The sequence below is a fragment of the Crinia signifera genome, chromosome 2 (genome assembly GCF_055691185.1).
Source record: "Crinia signifera chromosome 2, ASM5569118v1, whole genome shotgun sequence".
Lineage (NCBI taxonomy): Eukaryota > Metazoa > Chordata > Amphibia > Anura > Myobatrachidae > Crinia > Crinia signifera.
In genome coordinates this window covers 232,774,022-232,797,025 of record NC_139218.1, presented here as the reverse complement: position 1 = coordinate 232,797,025, position 23,004 = coordinate 232,774,022, and the positions used below count along the sequence as shown (strand labels likewise).

At 44.0% G+C, this 23,004-nt stretch overlaps 1 protein-coding gene and 1 long non-coding RNA gene across 3 annotated transcripts in view; one reads left to right on the top strand and one right to left on the bottom strand.

The window, feature by feature from the left end:
- GCC2 (GRIP and coiled-coil domain containing 2) overlaps positions 1–2,312 on the bottom strand; it is a 61,121-nt gene extending 58,809 nt beyond the window's left edge. The window contains exon 1 of the mRNA XM_083174009.1: positions 2,158–2,312. Coding sequence (XP_083030135.1) covers positions 2,158–2,166 — 9 coding nt within the window. The 5' untranslated portion in view covers positions 2,167–2,312. The remainder of the gene's footprint in view (positions 1–2,157) is intronic.
- LOC146060614 (uncharacterized) overlaps positions 2,289–23,004 on the top strand; it is an 88,456-nt gene continuing 67,740 nt past the window's right edge. For both annotated transcript variants that reach the window (XR_014470452.1, XR_014470451.1), the window contains exon 1: positions 2,289–2,361. This is a non-coding gene — a long non-coding RNA (uncharacterized LOC146060614). The remainder of the gene's footprint in view (positions 2,362–23,004) is intronic.

Below are 23,004 nucleotides of genomic sequence, written 5' to 3'. Positions count from 1 at the left end.
CTTAACAATATCAGTAGTGTTCATTCTAGCACCCGCCATCTTTGAAAACCCATGCAGTTCCTCTTCCCTGCCTGGGGTGTCACTGCCTGCTGTGATGTTTCTAGCACAGGTCTGGTTTGCTTATCATTGCTGATATACAGACCACACTGTGCTAGAAGCACTACAGCAGACAGCGACACCCCAGGCAGGGAAGAGGAACTGCATGCGTTTTTAAAGATGGCGGGTACTGGAATGAACACTAATCAGTATTGTGCATACCATTAAAAATCGTCTAGTGTGTTTAGGGACACATTGTTCAATTGATCAAAGGCTACTTAAGCATACAATGCCTCCTTAGATCACTCTGTATTTGTGAGAGTATTGGGGCACCTGTATTAAAGGTTTAGTCCTAGGGACAAGTCAGACCTGATTTCACCCTGCAGCTCCCCGGGAGGGGGACACACGATTAGGCACTTGATGTGCCAAGGTTTGCATATGATAAATCGCATGGATTTATCATATGCAGTCCCCGGGGAGCTGCAGGAGGAGGGAGCCATGCGGGGGACATCAGTGGGCGGGGGATGCTGGCTAATAGAGAGCCGAGCAGGGGGAGGCTGCATAGCGAGCGGGGCAGGAGGAGGCTGTTGTGGTGGGGTGACAGGGGGAGCAGGGCGTCGCGCAGGGAGGATGACGCACGCTGGCTGCCAGGCAGTGGCAGGAGCCGGCCCGGGAGGAACAGAAACAGGAACAGAAAAAGAGGTCTCAGACAATCAATGGCTTGCTAGTCATCTGTATGGGTTTTTTTTTTTTTTTTAATATACATTTAGAGCAAATCAATGCAGATATGTTATAATGACATAAAGCTGGGTACACACTAGAACACAACCTTTTCTCTCTCCTGTACCCCTTGCTTAGGCTTTTCATTCCCCTCCTCTCAATTTGAAATATACACCATACCTAATGAAGTGGAAGTGAGTGGTATGCATGTATTTATATTGAGTAGTGTGCGGTAAGGACTGTACGGTCTTCAGGGTTCCGCCTAAAGCCTGAAAGATAAATGCCGCTGCTTCCTCTACCCCTATCAGTGTGGGGCAGATGATGGCCGATGTCTGAGGGTAGAGCGGTTAGCTCCCGGTGGATTGCTGGTCGGTCAAAAGTACAAGGAGACGCTGATGACACTGTAAATGGAACTATACGTGACGGCAATGGGAGACCTCTTCCATCATCAGGAAAACTCTTTCTTCTTCCACTATTATCAATATTATTTTCAAGTACCCCCAAATGGGGTACAAGTAAGCCAGGTACTGCACTAGAACAATGGGGATTCATTCCGACATTGCAACGAATCCCCTTCAGCTCGGACTGTGTGTTTACACTGCAGTGATCTTAATGAAAAATGGAACAAACACTGTTTCGTCCTTCATTAGCATGCATGGTGTTGCTAACAATATCGTTTGATTTAATGTGCAGAACATTGTTGCATGCGACGAAGGGGGCGTGCATATAGCTGGTACACACTGTGCGGCATAAGCGATATGTGCCAATCCAAACCATGCAACCGGACAGCATATCACACACTGTGTACCCAGCTTAAGAAAATGAGACTCTGACAAGCAACTGTATTATGGTCCCTAGGAATAAGATATTAGGTTTTTCAAAATGCTATTTCACAGCAAAAAAAAAGAAAAAGAAAAAAAAAGGTAGAAAGCTTAACTGGATATGATCAAAATGAACTAATGTGTGTTTACAGGGGATTTTATATTGTACTATACAGGGAATTTTATACAGTCATATACACCTGGGACAGGGACTGATGCGAAACAAACATTTTCTACAAAGTGTAGCACTACACACAAACAATAACGATAAATGGCTACACAATTCAGAGTACAACATTTACAAATCACGCACAGTCTTTAATCCACTCACTGATGTACATAGAAAAAAAACCCATAAGACCTTCCCAACCAGCATGCCTCACACAGAATTAATCTAAATAGTATTACAGGAAGAACCCTACAGCACTGGTACACAGGCTTATTAGTGATCTGGGCACAGTAAGTAGTGTTACTCTCACACATCATGTATGAACATTGCATGCCTGTCAGTACATAAGCCCCCCAAGCTGCTGTGCCAAGTAGGGGCAACATCTCTCTTCATTCCCGAAGGGATCCTTACCTCCATCATGCAGGCAGTATTCACAACAGTACCAGGATTCAGGAAACCCTCCACTTCCGCCTCCGTCACCAGCGACAAGTCACACGCCGGCACGTTACACCGCCCCCTGGTCTACGTCATCACACTGACGCAGCAACTAGCCTGTGTTGTTGGTGGACGTGGTGGCTTAGCTTAGCTATGAGCAGTATGGTGAACTGAAGGCAGGTCAGGCTCATGCTGTGACTGAGATGTTACTTTGTTTTATTTATTGCATGGGCCGCACTGTATCAGTAGCTTTACAGACCCTGGCTTTTATTGTCCGTATAGAAAACTCCATAGAACTCTGTGTTATAAATATGGAGCTTTGTGTAATGACAAGACAGGTATTTACATTAAGGGAGATTCTATTAGGCGTGAGTTTGAGCCAGCAAGCCGGATTTGCGGGAAATGTACTTTCCCAATTATATTTGCACCTCATTTCCAAACTCAAGTGTCTTTCTTTTTCTGAGTGACTTCAGTATTCTATTGAACATCCCCTCTAATGACTAGGCATTTGGAAGTGTTGAAGTAGCTTAATCTCAGCAATCGTTAGATGTCATTAACGTAGTTGAACAATATCAAGATTCCAAAGACCCCAAAATCAAATATTTTTAAACTATACACATCACAACTATAATTATTATTTATTTAATACTAGTTTATTTATATAGCACACACATATTCTCCAGCACTTTAGAGACAATGGGCCTGATTCAAAGTTGATCCCTCATCAGCAACTTTTCGCAGTAGTTGCAGTTTGATTGACAGGCAGCTGGCATTTCTGGGCAGAAACCATGTCCAGGCGCTTCGGAGGAGGGTCTGTGACGTCAGCGATGACCACTTCCACCCTGTCTCAGTCGCAGATTAGTGGAAGCCTAAAATGTACAATTGCACAGCTTAGAAAAACAATTTGATGGTTTGTTATATGTTGTTCGTCATATCTCGCAGCTTTTTAATGAATTAATAATAAAAGGTAATTTTTAATATCGTCGCTATTCCTGAACTAGTGCACCACCTAGGCCCTTATTCTGATCGGTGCGGCCCGATCAGAATATGCGGCCAGGACCGTGCAGGCGAATCCCCGCCTTCCATACGGATCGCCACCTCCGTCCGTACGCGGATATGTGGCGGTCCGCATGAAAGTGGACGGGGATACGCCTCCTCCATCTTGGGAGCAGCCCCTGCATTCGATGGTCGCCGAACATCGAATGCAGGGCCGCACGCTCCACCAGCTCCCGCCACCCTAGACCACACGGACACTTGTCCGTATGAAATCATGTATGGGGGCAGGCAGCTGACATCCGGCGATGTCAGATGCCCGCCCCCTACACAAGCGTCACGGCTTCATTACCATGCATACGCCCCGCGTTTGCATGGGAACGCCCATGAAACGCGGGGCGTATGCATAGGGTAATGAGGCTAAGTAGCCCTACACGCCCCTCTCCGCCCCCTGTGCGGCGTATAACGAATACGTGCGGCGAAACGGCTTGCACATGCGCAGAGTGACCTCTGCACATGCGCAGTCCAAAAACATCGGCGGTACGACCGCATGCGGAGAAATCCGCACCGATCAGAATAAGGGCCTTAGTGACAAACCTTCTCTTTCCTTAACCAATCGTTACTTATTGGGCAGTTGGGAGACAGTTCCCCACACATCAGGACAATCAGCTGGGAAAAATCAAACAGGTTTAATTTTTCCCAGCTAGTTGGAACGACCGTTTTGGGCCGTTCATCAGCATTTTTGTCCATGTGGGAGCAAATGGCTGATAATCGTTTGCTCCCACACACTGGAAAGATTATCATTCCAACCAGCCAAAAGGTGGCTGGTTGGAACGATATCTTTCTGATGTGTGGCCGGCATAAGACACTGATCTGCAAAATTTTCAGAGTACTTCATACCCTATAACATTTGAGGAGTAAAAATCGGTACAACCGCAGAAAAGGGGCGTGGACACGAGTAAAGAGGGTGTGACCACGACCCCTAAACTTAAAAAAACCCCACTGCATCTGTATGAGGTAAGTAAGCTGCCTACCCGTGTCCAACCAGGCTGAGAGCAGTCAGCAGCAGTTGGTGAACACATTACAACGATATCGTTCCAACCTGCCAACTTTTGGCTGGTTGGAATGATAATCTTTCTAGTGTGTAGGATCAAACGATTATCAACCGTTTGCTCCCACACTGCCAAAAACATTGCTAAACGGTCGTTCCAACTAGCTGGAAAAAAACAAACCTGTTTGATTTTTTCCCCTGATCGTATGGGGCAACTGTCCCCCCAACTGCCCGATAACTAGGTGGACACTGACCAGCAGTGTCCGCCTGCTCCTTCCCTGTCAGCTGCTGTGGTGAGCAAGAGGAGAAGGAGATCCCCAGTGTCCGTGCCCCCCCCCCTCCCGATTCCCTGGCAGCATCCCTAGTAACCCCAGTCCCCCCTTGCAACCACCCAGCACTGGGTACCCCCCTCCCCCAAAATCATCCTGTAATGGCTAACTCCCTCCGCAATCCACCGGCAATATCCGCAGCTAACCCCCCTCGATCCTCGGCAGTATCCCCATTCCCCAGCGCCGGGGAGCGGGACACACCTGTGGCGGAGCCCGGCGCCAGGGGAGACATGCAGCAGCGGCCGGGGAGAGGGACACCTGTGGCGGGACACCTGTGGTCACCACCACCTCTCTCACCTCATCACCCATCTCTCCCCACGCCACCTCTTGACCCATCACCTCACATCCCGTCACCACACTCCCCACTTCACCACACTCGCTCTCCCCCCTTTCCTGCGCACTACCTGTCCTTTTTTTTCTCTCCCATGCTCTTCTCTCCTCCACCACCTGTCGGTCACCCTCTCTGTCCTCTGCTGTCCCTCATATTTTCTCTCTCCCTTTGTCCCCCCCTTCTCCTCTTTCTCTCTCCCTTGCTCTCTTCCTTCTCCTACGCAGGAGGTCCGCACCGCCACCGCTGTCCTGCTCCAGCCAGGTCCTTGACGCTGCCATGGTGCTGCTCCAGCTGCTGGGCTCAAGAGGGTCCTCGCCACTACCATCCTGCTCCAGCCGGGTCCACACCGCCGCCAGAGTGACGCTACACCTGCCGGTCACTAAGCTGGACACCAGCACTCGGACATCCCCCCATCACTGCTCTGACCTGCCAGCTGCAACGACACACCATCACTGACCTGACAGCTGTACCCCCCCCCCACCCATCAGTGACAGTAGAGCCCCCTGACCCTGCCAGCACAGACATCAGCTCACCTATTACCCCCCTGAAATCCAGAACAGGATAACAGATATAGATATATATAGAACAAAAGTCCTTCCAGGAGGTATGCACACTCGCCACTATATCAAAGGAACTTCACTTTGATAAAATCAGATATAGTCTTTATTTCTTTATTTCAAGTGTGGGCATCCAGATAAGTTGCCAAAACAAATAGAGCCCAACGTTTCGGTCTTACATCCGGACCTTTATCAAGGAGCATAGAAAGGCAAAGTCAAAGTATACAACACAGCTTTAACAGATCAGCATGGTGCAGGAACGCATATATGTCCGCGGCAGGAGGAGAACTATTGTGACATCGCAGAACGCACCACGCACTTTAAATCAGGAAGAAGCACCCCGGACAAAGCTGGTCTTGATCCCCTTGTTGAAGGATCCGGAACTTTCCAAGTGGCGGATTTCCAGCGAGTCGGGTGGTGAGACCTGAATGAGACTGGACAGTTTTATCACTTCTAAGTGATTATATGCTTGTTTTTAACCTGTTTTATGTGAGTGCAATGTGTTAATACATTTTTCCCCTTTACCGAAAGGTCTTGCACTACTGGTTAATTTTTTATTCTAGACTGTTCACGACGATCTTGTGTTGGAATCTGCATAAGAATAAAAGGACACTTGCACTTATATATAAAAACTCAGTGTAAGTGTGTTTTGGACTATTTCAAAGTAATTTCTGAGTGCTAGTGACACTTTACATTTCTTTTGTTGTGCATCTATTTCGAGAGGGACAGTCAAAACCTCTCTGTGAAGTGTGGGCAGCACAGAATCATCCAGCGCAATTTCTGTAAAAAATTGTATTTCTCAAGAGGCAATACAGACAGACTAAACAGTGTGCAAATCGTACCTTAAATACCTCCTCAGTTGGCGCCAATCACGCTACGATGTTCACATCTTCTGCCTGTGTACAGGGTCCCGTTGAGATGACGTCAGAGTCTCTCACACGCGTCGTCATCTCCATGGTAACCCGCCACTCAGTGCGCCTGCGATCGTGGCGCCTCTCCCAGCATACGGCCTGTCTTCACTACCAATACCCCTTCCCCCAACACCCTCAAATGTTTTTAAGCAGGGACTAGCAATGACTGCACAACTGTGATGAAGGCATATGTTCAAGTAAGTCCTAATACTTTATAACTGTCAATTTTCTTGGGGTAATTGTCTGGGTGCTGGGTCCCCTTGGGCTTGTCTGGCTGGACCACTCCAGGGCATTGCTAATTTACACATAGACTCACATAAACATATCATCATTTTTCTATGTATGTCTTTTTTATATGTACTTTTTCACAATCTTTTTTTTTTTTTTTTTGACACACCCTTTATCACTATTAGTTGCTTACACATACCCTAAATTATATGACACTTTACACTCTATTACACTTCACAGCTAGATTTTATTTATTTGATGCCCTGGGGTGGTTTTGCTGGACTGGTTTGGGGGTGCTCTGCACCCCAGGCATGAACCCCATAGTGCTGGGGACCTGCTCTAAAGAGGTGACCTTAACGCGATGGGCAGGTAGATATCTTTGGCCAAATGTATGCTAATAACCTCATAAATGAATTATAAAAGGAATATATGTTAGCAGTAATGACTGCATAGTGCACCTGCAAACCCCCTCTGTCTTGCAGATCACTACCATTTTCCTCAGGAGATAGTTCCTGTCCCCCTTATACTGTTAAAACGGTGTATATTGAGAGGAGCAACAATATTGAGAACCTGCAGTAGGCTGATGTATGTGTGCATGGAAAGAAGCCAGGCTGTCACTATCCAAGTATTAAGACAGGCATATTTACCTTTCAAGTGTCTGACAAGACTGTCACTGCGCTCCAGATCATGCTCCTATCTGCGTTCTGTGCTTGCTGCTAAAGGGGCAGAATTTCAGCAGTCACCCAGTGCCGCTGCTGCCTGTCATGCCTGATGTCCCGCTTCTGTATCCTGTAGCTTCCACACTGCTGCCATTGCAACAGGCCGCAGCTATGTGCTGAACAAACCATCCTTTCCATCTTTCCTAGTCACATGCCACTTCCTAACCAACCAGCATTGCTAATTAAGCAGCCAATCGTTATCCTCCAGATGCTATAAGGATGCTGGGTAAGTTAGACAAGTTGCCAGTCCTACTGCTTGTGTTACCTGTATAGAGTTCTCTCTGTCTCTAGCTACTTTCAGAGTATCCTGATGCTCCTTCCTAGGACCTGGGTATTTCAGCTTGTAGTTTGCCTTGCTCCATCGGTGTTCTGCCATCGATACTACAGCTTCATCGGTGTTTCGCCATTGATACTCACCATCGGTGTTTCGCCTTCGACGGTGTTCTGTGAGTGTGCAAATGCTGGAACTCGCGTGTGCACCTCTTAAACTACTGTCGCATTACATATAAATATAATACATATATAAATTTATTACTCCTTAGTCCATTTAACGGCACCTAAACCTAGGTCTCTGCCACCCTAATAATTACTTAAGTGTCCTGTCCCCTGATGCAACTACTTTGTTTCCGATGTACTTGTCTTAAATTGCCTTATACCTTAAGCAGGGTTGAAGAATAAAACTTAAAATAAAAATAAAAAACACGTTTTTTTTTTTTTAGGGTTTAAACCAGGTTATTTCTGTTTAAACCAATTTTTTTATTAACTCTTTGATGAGAAAAACTGTAATCCAGTTTGTTATAATAATTTTACAAAACATTGCTATTTATTAGAAACCTTGATCAACCATGAGGTGTTTCTCTGTGTGTGCCTGTATTTAAGATTGTGAGTTTTAACTGTGTTTTCCCCCCCTGTCCTAGGGGAATGTGGGGGGAGAAGCTTGATGCTAGGTAGATTTAGCACCTCTCATCTGATTCACCTCCCTATATTTTTGTTGTGTGTCTGATGTACTGCATTGGTTTATCTTACTTGGATAAAGACCTCAAGCATCAAAAATGTGGATTTCCCTTACAATAGGGAGTGTGTTGTACCTGTAGTCACAGCATGGTAAAAAAAAGAGCTTTTATTATTATTATTATTATTATATTTTTTTTTGGTACTTGTTTCCTAGCACAGTGCCGTCGTGGGTCATCGCATACCTTAAGTTAAGGTATGCGATGGATGCAACCGACGTGATTTTAGGGCTATTTTTAGCCTTTTCCACGACAATTAAAAAATTGCGTACATCGCATGCCTTAACTTAAGGGATGCGATGCGACCGACGCGATTTAACATTGAATGCATTGTATTCAATGTTAAATTCCTATGTAAAATCGGGTCCATTGTATGCCATTATAATAGCATACAATGCGACTGATGCGATGGACCCGATTTTACATAGGGAACAATGTTAAATGGCCTAAATGGACCCGATTTTTGATTGTATACCCACCCTGATGGGTAATTTGTATGTAAAATGCCCCTCCATCGTTAACGCCACCCCACAATGAACACCAACCCCCACTATCCACGTCGGTGTGGAGTTGATTTTATATAGTGTGGCGAGCCCGAAGCGTGGCGAGCGGACGCGTAATACCTGCCACACTATATAATTTCAACTCCACGCCGACGTGGATAGTGGGGGTATGAAAAGGTCAGAGGACGCGTACCGCCGCCCCTCGCAGGCTCGCTGCACTCGCCACACTTCGGGTTGGCGTTAATCGTGGGGTGGCGTTAACAATGGGGGAGCATTTGACCCATCAGGGTGGGGATACAATGAAAATTGGGGTCTGGGGGGCATTTAACATTGGGGCCAATGTAAAATCGGGTCTCAGGGATCATTTTACATTGGTTCCAATGTAAAAATTGCGTTGATCGCATCACATGCGATTTGGTCGCATGCGATGGACGCGATTTTTTAGGTCCCGATGGATACAATTTTTATCGCTGGCGCCGTGCTAGGAAGCAAGTACCCTTTTAAAAAAAACAAAAAAAAAAACCATTTGGTTTAAACCAGCCAACCCTGACCAAAAGTCATTCTTTTTGCTCATTTATGTATTGTTAGGTGCTGGTTGGTACCATATAAATAAATAATAGGACATTTTTTACTACCCCAAAAACATGCTAAAAAAGGTAGCTGATATATGTAGGAAAAACTGGGAATATTTGTTGCTCGCCATTAGAGAAATTTCTCAGTAAGAGATGTAGTATAGTGGCTCATATGCCTTTATAGCGCTTCCTGCTTTGCCTCTTTACTGAAGTGAAGCAGGAAGCAACACCGACGAGATGTAATAACTCAGGGTTGCCGACCCTCCCAGAATTTCGGGAGTCTCCCGAAAATCGGGACCCCCTCCCGGCCCCCCGGAAGGGTGGGCAACCCTCCCGGATTCAGGGGGGACCCCCACTGACCCCCGGATCGCGGCATTAAAATGCCGCAATCCTCGGGTCTCAGAGTAGGGGGCGGAGCTAAAATGGCACAATCGCGTCATTTTAGCCCCGCCCCCTCCACGGAGATCACTGACTTCGCTGGTTTAACAGCATGGGGCGGGGCTTAGTGATGTCACGATTAAGCCCCGCCCCCTGAGCGGCTACTGAATCTCTCCTCTCCGGGCTTCTCCCGGAGAGGAGAATAAGAAAGTCGGCAACCCTGTAATAACTCTTTGCCAAAATGGGGGAATGAAAGTACATCATCCTAGTGCTTGTGCTTCGTGTTTCTCCTCTCTTCTGGCTCCACAAGGCGTGCACAAGATCTCACAAGCCTTGAAAGATCTCCCATGCAGCCCAAAAGCCTCAGCAGACACAGACAGTGTCATGAAATTACGCAACAGCTGTGGAAATCAATTACTGCAGGTGTTGGTAAAGTCTCAAAGATAGTAGCGCCGATAATGACAGGGATGCATAGCACCCCTGTCATTTAGCACACATCAACACAGTAATACATGGTGATAACTCTGCTTCATTTGTTGTATGTGAGGGACCCCTACTTTTCAGGTGAATGATTTTTGACGAATTGGTGGCGGGCGCTGATGTCATGTGACATCATCTGCACACCTGGGCAGACAGGGGCATGCCTGCGTTCTGAAGGGCCCACCCTGCATTTCCATGGGCAAACACACACGGTTTTTGTGGGCACGCCCATGATACGCTGGCCCGTTGGAGCGCACCTCTGCCTTTCACCTAGACAGCGAGCTCCCCGGCAAAAAATTTGCCAAAGGCATTTGCCACGGTGTTCATAATTGTGCATGTGCAGACCCCACCATCGGCCAGGGGAGCAAATTCGGACCACAGCATGCAGGTCTGAATCGTACCCAACGGTCTCAAAGAAACAATGGTTGCAGCCACAGGCACCTTGTGCAATTGCTTGGCTCATCTGACCTTAATGTTGTGTTTTGGCTTATTATTGGTCAGCGATATATATTGCTCAGCAACCATATTGCACAGTGTACACTGACAAGTCACAACTGATAAGTCAAAATCATAGGAGCGACCATTAAAGGCTTGTTGCGTGATCACGCTCCTTGTGCTTTATTGCTCACAACACAAGAAAAATCCATCTGACATTATGGTCGCTCAGCAATCATTTAGCCAGCAATAATGGCTAAAATCGTCCTATGTGTACAAGGCTTAAAAAATGGCCTTGTTGAACATGAGAGAATTTCTGAAAAGTCTAAACCCCCTAAGTGAACAGTTATGATTGAACAGTGAAGAAATAATTATAACAAATAATTAGGATATTACCTAATCAGGGGTTACAGGTACATGTTTATTGAGGTCTTCGCATTCTGAGTGGCTTGATAGGTGTGGGAATTTGTGGTTGTTTTTTGGCAAATTGCAACCAATTTTGTCATTTGTAAACTGCTGAACATCACCAGGTCTTGAGAAGTTTTGTCCAAACTGCTGAAAGGAAAAATCCAATGGTTTGGAAGGTAAAACTTTTATAGTAAATTTAACATTGAGGCTTTTTACATTTCAATAGTTTGTATTAAAGGATTAAGGGTACTTGTTTTCTAGCAGGGGCCCAGTACACTAAATGCTTATTGGGATATTCTCCGTAGTGAAATCGCATCGCATGACGCGTTATAGTAGCATGCGATACATGCGAATATCGAATCCGATCTCAGTGCACCAAATGCGATGCGATATTTTATTGCACAAGCACCCATGTGATGGGTGTTTACAATTGTATGCACCTATGCCATCGTTTTGCGTCACCCGCAGTATCAACGCCACCCTGAAGCGTGGTGAGCGCAGCGGAACACATCCTCCGACCTTTTCATACCCCCACTATCCACGTCGGCGTGGAGTTGATTTTATATAGTGTGGTGAGTAATCCACATCCCCTAGCGGGGCTCCCTGCGCTCACCATGCTTCGGGCTCGCTGCGCTCGCCACACTATATAAAATCAACTCCACGCCAATGTGGATATTGGGGGTATGAAAAAGGTCGGAGGACGTGGTCCGCTGTGCTCGCCACGCTTCGGGGTGGTATTGATAATGGTGGGGTTTTAGGAACAGATTCTACTCTCCATCTATGGGAGTCATGGAATTCACTAAAAGGGGGCCTGAAATCGCAGTACCATGCGATGCGATGCGATTTCACTACGTTCGCATAATAAATCTGAGCACCCTGCTAGGAAACAAGTACCGGATTAAGATATTACATTTCATTGTGGCATCTTTACCTCTGCACAATGCATAAGACATTGAGGTGCAATTTTCACACAAAGGCTGTGCACACTTTATTTTCTAGATTCCTGATAATCATCACACTGTAATAAAAAAAAAAAATGTTAGGTCTGTATATTTAACTTGTTATCAATAATGCTCTAAGCAATGGTCTGTTTTTAACAAAGGAAAGACTTTTCTGTCATGTACTGCAGGACACTTAATGACCTGCCTATTCGTTTTACACATTATTGATTGAGAACGAAACTCTAAGTAGAATTAATGGATGTCGCTTAAAGCCCTTTTTTCTCATATGCAATGGAAAAGCAAGCTACATGCCCACAGTTTGAGAAGTATCATAAAACATATTTAATGTCTCACATAACTGATTGCTAGAGAAAGGTGACAGCTGTCGATGTATCTTAGTACGGCTGAACTGACATGATGTAGTGATTCCATTTTCTTGTTTGATGCATATACTGAATATTGTAGGGAAATTGTTGCTTTACTTGTCTGTTTTTTTTTGTCTCAGCTGCCACTAATAAGTTAATTACATACCTCCAGAAGCAGATAATCACATGGAAGATACCACATAGTTGTAGAGTCAACACATTGGCCTTTATTCAGATCTGATCGCAGTACAAATTTGTTTGGAAAATGGGCAAAACCATGTGCACTACAGGTGGGGCAGATGTAACGTGCAGAGAGAGTTACATTTGGGTGAGTTATTATTTCTGTGCAGGGTAAATACTTGCTGCTTTATTTTTACACTGCAATTTAGATTTCAGTTTCAACACACCCCACCCAAATTTAACTCTCTCCCCACATGTTACATCTGCCCCACCTGCAAAGCACATGGTTTTGCACATATTCCAAACAAATTTGTACTGCAATCAGATCTGAATAAGGGCCACTATGTATGAGACAAACAAGTTGGTTTTATAATTGTATTTCACTGAAGAAAGAGCATGTGATATGGCAAATAGTGTTAAGTATTTTAAGACAATGCTAACACTCTTTAAATCAAATAATTCTAATACAGTAACTGCAAGATACATTTTAAAATGTTTGGAAAATGTTATTCTTAATGTGTATATATTGTATATGTTCTTTAACCCCTTCCCGACATTTAAAGTACATTTACGTCATGGTCGGGATGTACTTCCCGACACATGACGTAAATGTACGTCATGACTTTAAACTGTCACCGCGTCTATAGACGCGGTGACAGAGGGACGATGTCTGCTGTCCCTGACAGCAGACATCTTCCCTCATTGCCCAGGGGGGGCACCGATGCCCCCCCCCTCAGCGATCGCTGCGATTGGCTGTTCAAACGTGAACAGCCAAAAGCAGCGTTTACTGTGTTAGGTGTATAATTTTGACTCTGCTGCCCCCTAGTGTCCAAAAAAAATAAAAGGAGTTTGAAATAATGATTAAAACATAAAGTAGACATATGATCTTTGTTAGTTATGAACTATTTTGAGTGGTATGATTATTTGTCTCACAAGCAGAAAATTTAACATTTTGCAAATTGCAAAATGTTCAATTTTTTTACGACATTTTGGTATATTTCACAAAAAAAAAAAGACTGTATCGACCAAAATTTACCATTAACTTAAAGTACAATGTGTCACGAGAAAACAATCTCCAAATCACTGGGATAAGTAAAAGCAAAAAAAAGTTATCCCCACTTAAGTGATACATGTCAGATTTGAAAAAAAGGCCTCTGTCAGGAAGGCAAAAACAGGCTGCGTCGGTAAGGGGTTATAATTATGCTATAAAACATCTTGATAAAGCAGGCATGGCTTACCAAACAAGTGGGGTGACATTCTTGCACAGTAGCTTATAAATAGTACAGCTGGGGTGGTACACTTGGGCAGGTTAGTCCACTGATGGGCAGCTGGAGAAATTGCCATGGGGCCACACATGTGTGCACCCCCACATAATGTAAGGACTTGGTGGGTCCCAATCCTATACTTTATTGTGCTCTGCTCCAGCCTGCCTCTACTTTTCAGTAGCGGCAGGCTAAAGCAGGCTTGCGGATACCTTCAAATGATGCTGAAATGCTACAACATAGACACAGGATAACAGGTGCACTATACACAATTAAAATCGTAATGTATTATATACAATATATGTGGTTTTTGGCATAATAATTTGAGTGGGGGACCTATGTAATGTATTATATGGAGGGGGGCTATGTGCTGTACTATTATCTGAGTGGGGGGACCTATGTAATGTACTATATGGAGGGCCTATGTACTGTACTATTATCTGAGTGGGGGACCTATGTAATGTACTATATGGAGGGCATATGTGCTGTACTATTTAAGTGGGGGGACCTATGTAATGTACTATATGGGGGGGGGGCTATGTGCTGTACTATTATCTGAGTGGGGGGACCTATGTAATGTATTATATGTGGGGCCTATGTGCTGTACTATTTGAGTGGGGGGACCTATGTAATGTACTATATGGGGGGTCTATGTGCTGTACTATTATCTGAGTGTGGGGATTTATGTAATGTATTATATGGGGGGGGGGGGGCCATAGGCGAATCAAAGGGGTGGTCCGGGGGTGCACCGGACCACCCATTAGACCACCAGCCGCTTAAAATTCAAAGAAATGACAGCCGGGCAGAGAGCTGTGTGCTGCCCGGCTGTTTGGTCTAAGGAATTGCTCGTTGCCAAGGGGGATGTCTCATGCCGCTGGACACACCTAATTGAAAGAAATGACAGCCGAGCAGAGAGCGATGTATGCTGCCCGGCTGTAGTCTAAGCAGTGGCATATATATTTTCAATTTTCCCTTTGGACCACCGGCAGCCAATCAGGAGCGGCATTGGTGGTATTGGTAGCTGCTCCTGATTGGCTGCCGGGCCCCAGCGCGAGAACTGAAAATATTGATGCTCCTGCAGAGATTACAGCCGGGCAGCGCACATCGCTCTCTGCCCAGCTGTCATTTATTTAAATTAGGTGAGTCCAGCGGCGTGAGACATCCCCCTTGGCAACAAGCAATTCCTTAGACTAAACAGCCGGCTTTCTGCCCGGCTGTCATTTCTTTAGGTGCATTCAGTAGTATGACATCCTCCTTGGCAATTAGCAATTTCCTCCCCACCTTGGCAATGAAAAATTCCCTCCCCCAATGGGCATTACGTTGTGGTCTAAAGTGTAATACCACGCACAATTTTGTGATGCCACGCCTCCGTCCCATGAGGCCACGCCCCATTTTCGCAGCGCGGCTGCGCGGCGCAAAGGTCCCCCTTGCATGTGGGTTTGGATTTGGGAACAGCCATTACCATATTTCTACATTCACCTATTGGGGGGGGGGGGGCGTGCGCCCCTATGTGCTGTACTATTATCTGAGTGGGGGACCTACATGCTGTACTATTATCTGTGTGTGGAGGAACTATGTGCTGTATTATATGTGGGGGGACATACGTGCTTTACTATTATCTGTGTGTGGAGGACCTATGTGTTGTAATATCTGGGGGGGGTGGTATTTGCTGTATTATCTATGGGACCTATGTGCTTTATTATCAACGTGGGGGATTTATGGATCAAATGTCACACACCTGTGATTTTTGGGCAATTTTGACCGATTATCGGCCCAAAGGGCAGAAATCGGATGAAATTGGCCCAAAATTCTATAGTGTATAGCCACTCCTCTCTGGTCAGATGGCCACACCCCTTTAAAAAGACCACGCCCCTTGGTGGGCCCCTGTGAGTGCATTTCCCTGGTGGGCCCTTCGTGCCCCAGTCCGACACTGTTGTCGGTAAATGTGTTTCACCAGATGCAGACACTGACCTTGGCACACCCACTTAGTGGAGGAAACAGACCTCCATTTTGAGGAATGAATTTGGTCTCCACCCTAAATGCCCTCAGCCTGTCCAGCAGGCTGGGGCTTTGGGAACATTACATGCAAAGATGCAGGACTCTTTCTGCACATTCGCAGAATGGGTCCTGCACATGTGCAGTGTCCACCATCGGACTTGTACTCTGACCACTGGTTTAGTGCACCAGTATTGGACAAAAAGGGATACGCACTTTTCACCATCCTGTCCAGTGCTTCTGCCATGCTATCTTTTTTTAAATCAAGTATATTTTATTGTTTTAACAAACTACAATTGAAAAAACAATGCTAGAAAGTAAAAAAAAAAAGGTGTGGGGGGAGGTATTGTTTAAATAATATAATTCAGTATGCCTAGTATAGTATACATCCTATATATTAGTTGCTTGGCGGGCTGTCCCTAGCGCACGTTAGGTGCACTAATAATACATTTGCAAAAACCTAATCCCCCCAGTTAACTAGCGTTAGGTGCAGAAATGCACTTAACGCTAGTTCATACATTTGCCCCATTATATCAAGCTAGCAAACCTTAGCAGCTCTGCTGGACTCACAAAAAACCTGATCCCTGACATAGGCCATGTTTTAAGTCATGATGATATAGTGGAAAGGATAACCACCCAACTAGTTTGGCTAGCTGTTTATATTATCTCAGTTTTGTGTCACTTGGTCAGAGAGCCAAAAGCCAGTGGTACACTACATAGGCTGTCCCCTGTTCTATTGATTCCCCATTCAATTGTGGGGATACCCTTTGAAAGAATAGAGTTTATTTAGTTGGCCAAATTAAGTTAGTATCTAAGGATTATAAATACATTTTAATGGTGTCTTGGACTGGGACATATATACAGTATATGAATGTGGACTTTTGATTCCAGAAAGGGGTGTAGAGTTAGGCTTTCAACATGGGCGAGTTAGACTCACCCACGCACTAACAGCTGAGAAATGTGGCTCAGGAAAGAACCACACCTTTTTCTTCAATTAAGTAGAGCTAATGTATAAAAAACCTGCTTGTGTGGGTCAGTCAGAAATATAGTACCATTAGCACCCCTCCTTGTGCTAGGCATTACAGACCTTGACCTACCTGACCACTGTACTCCTTTGACTGCTATCCTCATCTAAAACTGTATACTTATGTTACTGATACCCCTTTCAGACATATCCCGGGTTTTTTCACATGAACGTGCCCAAACCCGGGACTAGCGTATGTCTGAAAGGGTATACCCGGGATTTCACTCCCGGATACTGAGCACCTGCAATTGACCAGGGTTTTTCCCGGTATTTTACTCCCGGGTATAATACCCGGCTTATGTCTGAATTGTATTACCCGAGTTTTTCAGTTTTAAACATATGATGTTGGTTTTTTTTGTTGCTGCTGCCGAGGCGTCTTCTGATGAGGTCATCAGCTGTAGCCGAGGAAGACGCCTCAGGCACATGTGCGGAGGCACTTGCAGAGGCAGTGGCTGCATGTTACTCCTTTGCAGCAACAGAGTGCAGAGTCCTGAGGGAAGTCAGGTGGCATGGCACATCATTGGAAGAAGAGGAGGTCAGGGAGCTGTTACATGTGCGTGGAGAAGAGGAGATCAAATCTCAAATCACAGGCTCACAGGCATAGGCAAATCTAGAAAAATGGTAATGGGTGGTCCCAGATTGAAGTACAGTATGAATCTGTGCTTGGCGAAGCTGCGTGCGCAACAAAAAGGGGCGTGGTCTCATATGAAGAGGCGTGACTTAGCGGGGTGACACTCCTGCAAGATACTGCCCCATTTTTTCACCGCTGTGAGGGCATGCCCAGGGTTCTGTGAGCTGCTGGATATGTGCCCAGATAAATTTTTTATATATGTCCATGCCCCCATCTTCATTGCACCTCTCCATCCCTCTTGCACCTCTCCATCAGCCTGTCCCCCTGAACATCTGTCCCCCATACACTATGTCCACATATAAAACTTAAAAAAGTACTACACAAAATTTGTGCCACTTTACCTGACAGGTGGGCGATGGGGAGGGTGACAGGTAGCAGGCGCCCTGGCGATAGGGAGGGTGGCAGGTAGCAGGTGGACTGGCGATGGGGAGGGGGCGGCAGGCAGCAGGTGGACGGATGACGGGTTGGGCTGGCGGCAGGCAGCATACGGCAGATAAGGGTGGTGAAGTCCCATGCTGCAGCCACGGCTGGGCTGCGTCACTGTCTCTTGTCAATGCAGCCTGTGCACCAGCCACTCCTGCGCAGGCTGCAGATTCAGTATATGAGTCAGCCGTCACAGCCCTGCACGGCTCATCAGTGCCAGTGCCTGTGACGGCTGTTACTGGGAGAGCAGTGCTGCGGGTCCTATCGCTGGACTTGATCAGACAGGCAGTCTAATGGGTGGTCCAGTGCCCCCCGGACCACCCCTTAGATTCGCCTATGCTCACAGGTCATTCTTGTGAGCCAGAAATGTGTCCCATTTTAATGATGAAACACTGAAATGCATGAAAAGCCTACAAACAAATGGTCGGTACCGCCATGGGCACCAGGTTCGCACCCAGCTATGCCAACTTGTTCATGTCCAGATGGGAGGAGTCGCATGTCTGGGCAGGGCATGGCTGGGTTGCGAACCTGGTGCACTGGTGGCGGTACATTGACGATATTATATTTGTTTGGCAGGGGAATGAGAACGACCTCCAAAATTTTTGTTCTCACTTAAACAATAATGAGGCCAACATTGTCCTCACCTTTGAGATCAGTAGAGAGTCAGTTACATTTTTGGACCTCAAAATTGATATTATAGAGGGGAAGATAGAAACCAGTACCTTCAGTAAACCCACCGACTGCAACACATATATACATAAAAGCAGTAACCATTTACCAATTTGGCTTGAAAATGTCCCCAAGGGACAATTTACTCGTCTCAGACGAAATTGTTCCACAAAGAACAAATATGAAGAACAAGCCAAAACCATGGTACAGAATTTTGGAAACAAAGGATATGCTGTTAATTCATTAGAAAAAATTGCAGAGCAAGTGGGTGAAATAGAAAGAAGCACACTTCTATCTAATACCGATAAAAAGGATCGAAGAAATAACTATACAATAGCATTCAATACCCATTATAACAAAAGGTACAAACAAATCGAAAAAATAATAAGAAGGTACTGGAACATTTTGTTAAAGGATGAGTTGTTACAGAAAACTTTGCCCCCTAAGCCTATTTTCATATATAGAAAGGCACCCACCTTAAAGGATAGATTAGTATCCAGTGCATTGCACATGGATGGTAAACGTTTCCTACCCAGAAACAAGGGATTCTATCGATGTGGGGATTGCAAGATGTGCAAAGCATGTAAAAGTCCAACTTCTAAATATACGGATCTCGATATTAACGGTATTCCAGTAAAAATCAGAGATTTTATTACATGCCACACGAACTACGTCATCTATGTTATCGTATGCACATGTAATTTGGCTTACATAGGAAAAACTAAACGCCAAGTAAAAATTAGGTGGGCCGAACATATACGTAACATCCTTAACGGAAACCCCAATCATCCTTTCTCCATGCATTTTAAAGAAAAACATCAGTGCAGAACAGATGGCATTAAAATGTTCAGCGCCGTTGCATGGATTAAGGATGATTGGCGTACCAATAATAGAGATATTCGCCTAGCCAAAACTGAAATGAGGTTTATATACGATCTGTTGAGTTTTAGGAATCATATATCTCTCTTATCCCAATAATAATTATTCAGAGTAAAATATTATATAAAATATATTTATTATATCTTGTATTGATATAACATATATATTTGACATCTGCAATTATATTTTAATATACTTTACAATACAATATGCAGAGTACTAATCAATCTAATTCCCAAAATATAAGAGTTCTAGACTTGTAATTTTAGCTCAGAAAGTCTGATATTTATTTACAGGCAAAACAAACCATTACAGAATACATTAACACAGTAATTGATGTATATGCTATTATATATATATTTATATACGCCTCCTTGCTTATATTACATAAAACAACATTAAAACAATTGACAGACTTAGACTGCTACGATACTGACATAAATTATACCTATACCCATAACCGAACATTCATAGCTACCATGTTTACTGTCAGACTCTCACTCCAGCCCATTCCTTGGTTCCTCCTGCTTCTGATGTCTTCTCTCACTGCATAGTGTGCGTGTCTGTGAGTGTCTGTGTGAGAGAGTGTGATCTATCTGTCTCTTTCCTTATATCCCAAATTCAGTGATTGAAATTGCCTGTTCCCATGGAATAATGTTGGTTCCCAAGACTCAAGGTGTCATAAAATCTGGTCTTCCTTAAGGTTAATCAAGGATCTGTTTGCTCAGGCTGTGAACAAAAGGGTTGTTTCCCTGACCTGTCCTGTCATAAAACTTATATCCTGGGCACATGGGGTTTTATGACTCCCAAACACATCCTGAAGCCAATTGTATGCACATCTGCCTTGAACCTCTCTATCAGGCATACAAAGTACTATATGATTTATCAATTTATCTGGGGAGGGTAACAACACTCTATCTGCTTAACAGTATGCCTAAGACATTTTGTCTCCTAAATGAATTCAGTTGCATTTGATATGTTACAAAGTGGTCATTTATATTATTTAGTAAACCCAAAAGCTATACTACGATGTCTAAACATTAAACTCTGATATCCTAATTATTAAGCTATTCCTATTTTTATATACCCATACATAATATATACTATGGTTAAAATCACATTACATTAATGATGGTATAAAACAATATCTATATGCCTATATGGTAACAGATCTCAAAACTCTAGCTCCTAAGGGGTTAAATTGTGAGTTCGAATTGAGATGGTTTTTATGATTATATACTGTTTTGTTTTATAATTATTGTTTTTACTTTGTTCTGTTATTGTTATTAGTGCATATATGTAAATAAGGTGTAATGGGGTTGGTCTTTTTGGTATTCTGATCTGCCAAATATATTTTTACACCTATTTTCAGCCTCTTGCCCTCACATGTGCCCATAACCAACATGGCGTCCGTCATTTTTTCTGTTTAAAACCTCTTTAGTCATTTGCCCTTATATGCGCCCATTTCCAAAATGGCGCCCGCAACATCGTTTTTGCACATATTGAATAGAGAGGGACAGCGCTTCAGCAACAGTGCTGCGCTGTATCCCAACACCTACAGGCGGACCTATAGACGCAGGGCATAGTTGCCGAACGTCTTATACAGCGGGGACGCGTCTGTCACTTGAGTGTATGTGACGTATGCGGACTTCCGGTTTCCTGGGCTTATATTCCAGGCTGTGTATACCAGCGTTTATGTGGATCTGAGGACACATTTTGGAGTGTCTCCACAGGACCTCTTTGGATACCCACATATTTCCTGACCTAAAACGTCTGGTAAGCCTTTATATGCACTTGCACTTTATTGCACAGTATTTTTATAAATTTTTATATGGAGTATAGTTTTTATACAAATATTTTTATATGGAAAACTTTTTTATCCGTCCCTCATTTGTTTGAACTCGTTGTTTACAGACACTTTATCTTGAAAAAGGCACCGCAGCGTGCTGAAACGCGTAGAAAACTTAGTGTCTGGTCAAATTCATGTGAGCAGCAGAGTTTGTGGAGCAGTATTTGGCAGTATCTGGTACCATATTCTACACCCGGGTTACATCTTATATGGTAGAAAGGCTGTCATTATATCATCCCTGCCCTGCTGTGATTTTTAAAGAATAAAAAGGAAAAAAGATACCTTTATAAGAGTTCACACACCCTGTCTTGTGTAAGCATACATGTGAGCATAGTCCCTATACACACGAGTGGGGTGACCCTATAAACCGCTTTGGATCACTTTGGAAATCTTGGGAACACGCTCTCTGTTCTTCTAGATCCCACTGGGAAAGGAAAAGAAGTAACCAGTGTTTATATATCGCTAATTGGTATATATTATTTCTGTTTCTCCATATATACGGAACTGTGTGAAACGGGAAAGAAGAAAGAAAAGAAATTTAATCCTTTCAAGGATTACATACATATGGACTTTTTAGCGCACGTGAGACTTCTCTTGTCTGTTGTAGTATTGTCTTTCTGAGGTCCGGTGACCTCTTTTTGAAGTAACATATGCAGCTCTAAAGATTGCAGCGCCTGGAGTGAAATTCCCTTTTTCGTAAAATGCATGAAAAGCCTGGCTTATGTGTGAAAGGAGTATACCCGGGTTTTTCCCGGATCTGAGGAGTAGTGTGAAAGGGGGTCTGTTACTAAAATCCCGGGAGTGACCTGGATTCAAAATCCTGGGTAAACCTGGCCAAAATCCTGGGGAGTATATCTAAAAGGGGTATAAGAGTTCTATTTTACTAAGTCTTGGGGAGAGATAAAGTACCAAACATCTAGCCCCTGTCATTTTACATCCAGTCTGTAAAATGGCAGTTAACATTACAATTTTTTTAAATGGAAATTTATAGCAGTAACCCCTTTGGGTGAAACATCAGTGAGCCACACCTATATAAAAATATTAGTTTTCCATTTGATAAATTTGCCCTTTAGTTTCTGTGATAACCTTGATAAATTTGCCCTTGAGTTTTTGTAATAACATTGGCTCTGTCCTTCTGTATGAGTCAGACGATCCACTGAAGTCTGCAAACCTATCTATCACTGTGTGTCTGCTATGTAAAAGAAGCACCTCCCTTGTAATATAGCAGCATGCTGAAAAGGAGAGAATAAACATATTTATACTCTGCAGTAATTCCACGTATACTATCCATCTAAGAAATAGGCAGAGATGGAGTGCAAAGGAGTAGAAATATTTTTTTTGTAGGCACAAAATAAAGAAAAATGAAAGAAGAAGACTCTTTTTGTTTGGACACTCTTACTGTTTTTATTGAATAGTAAAAATTACATATTTATTGATAAGACAAAAGATAATTTCAGCAAAAGTAAGGTATTTGGCTTTTCCCTAAATTTCATTATTGCTAAATTCTTGTACCACTCCTAGGAGGAGCATGTATACATTTTTAAAGCATATAAAAAAATATGTATTTTTCATTAATCATAAAAACATTAAGTTCCCCAACAAAAAAGGAGTTTTCTTTCTTACTTCTCTCTCTCTCTCTCTCTCTCTCTCTCTCTCTCTCTCTCTCTCTCTCTCTCTCTCTCACTCTCTCTCTCTCACCA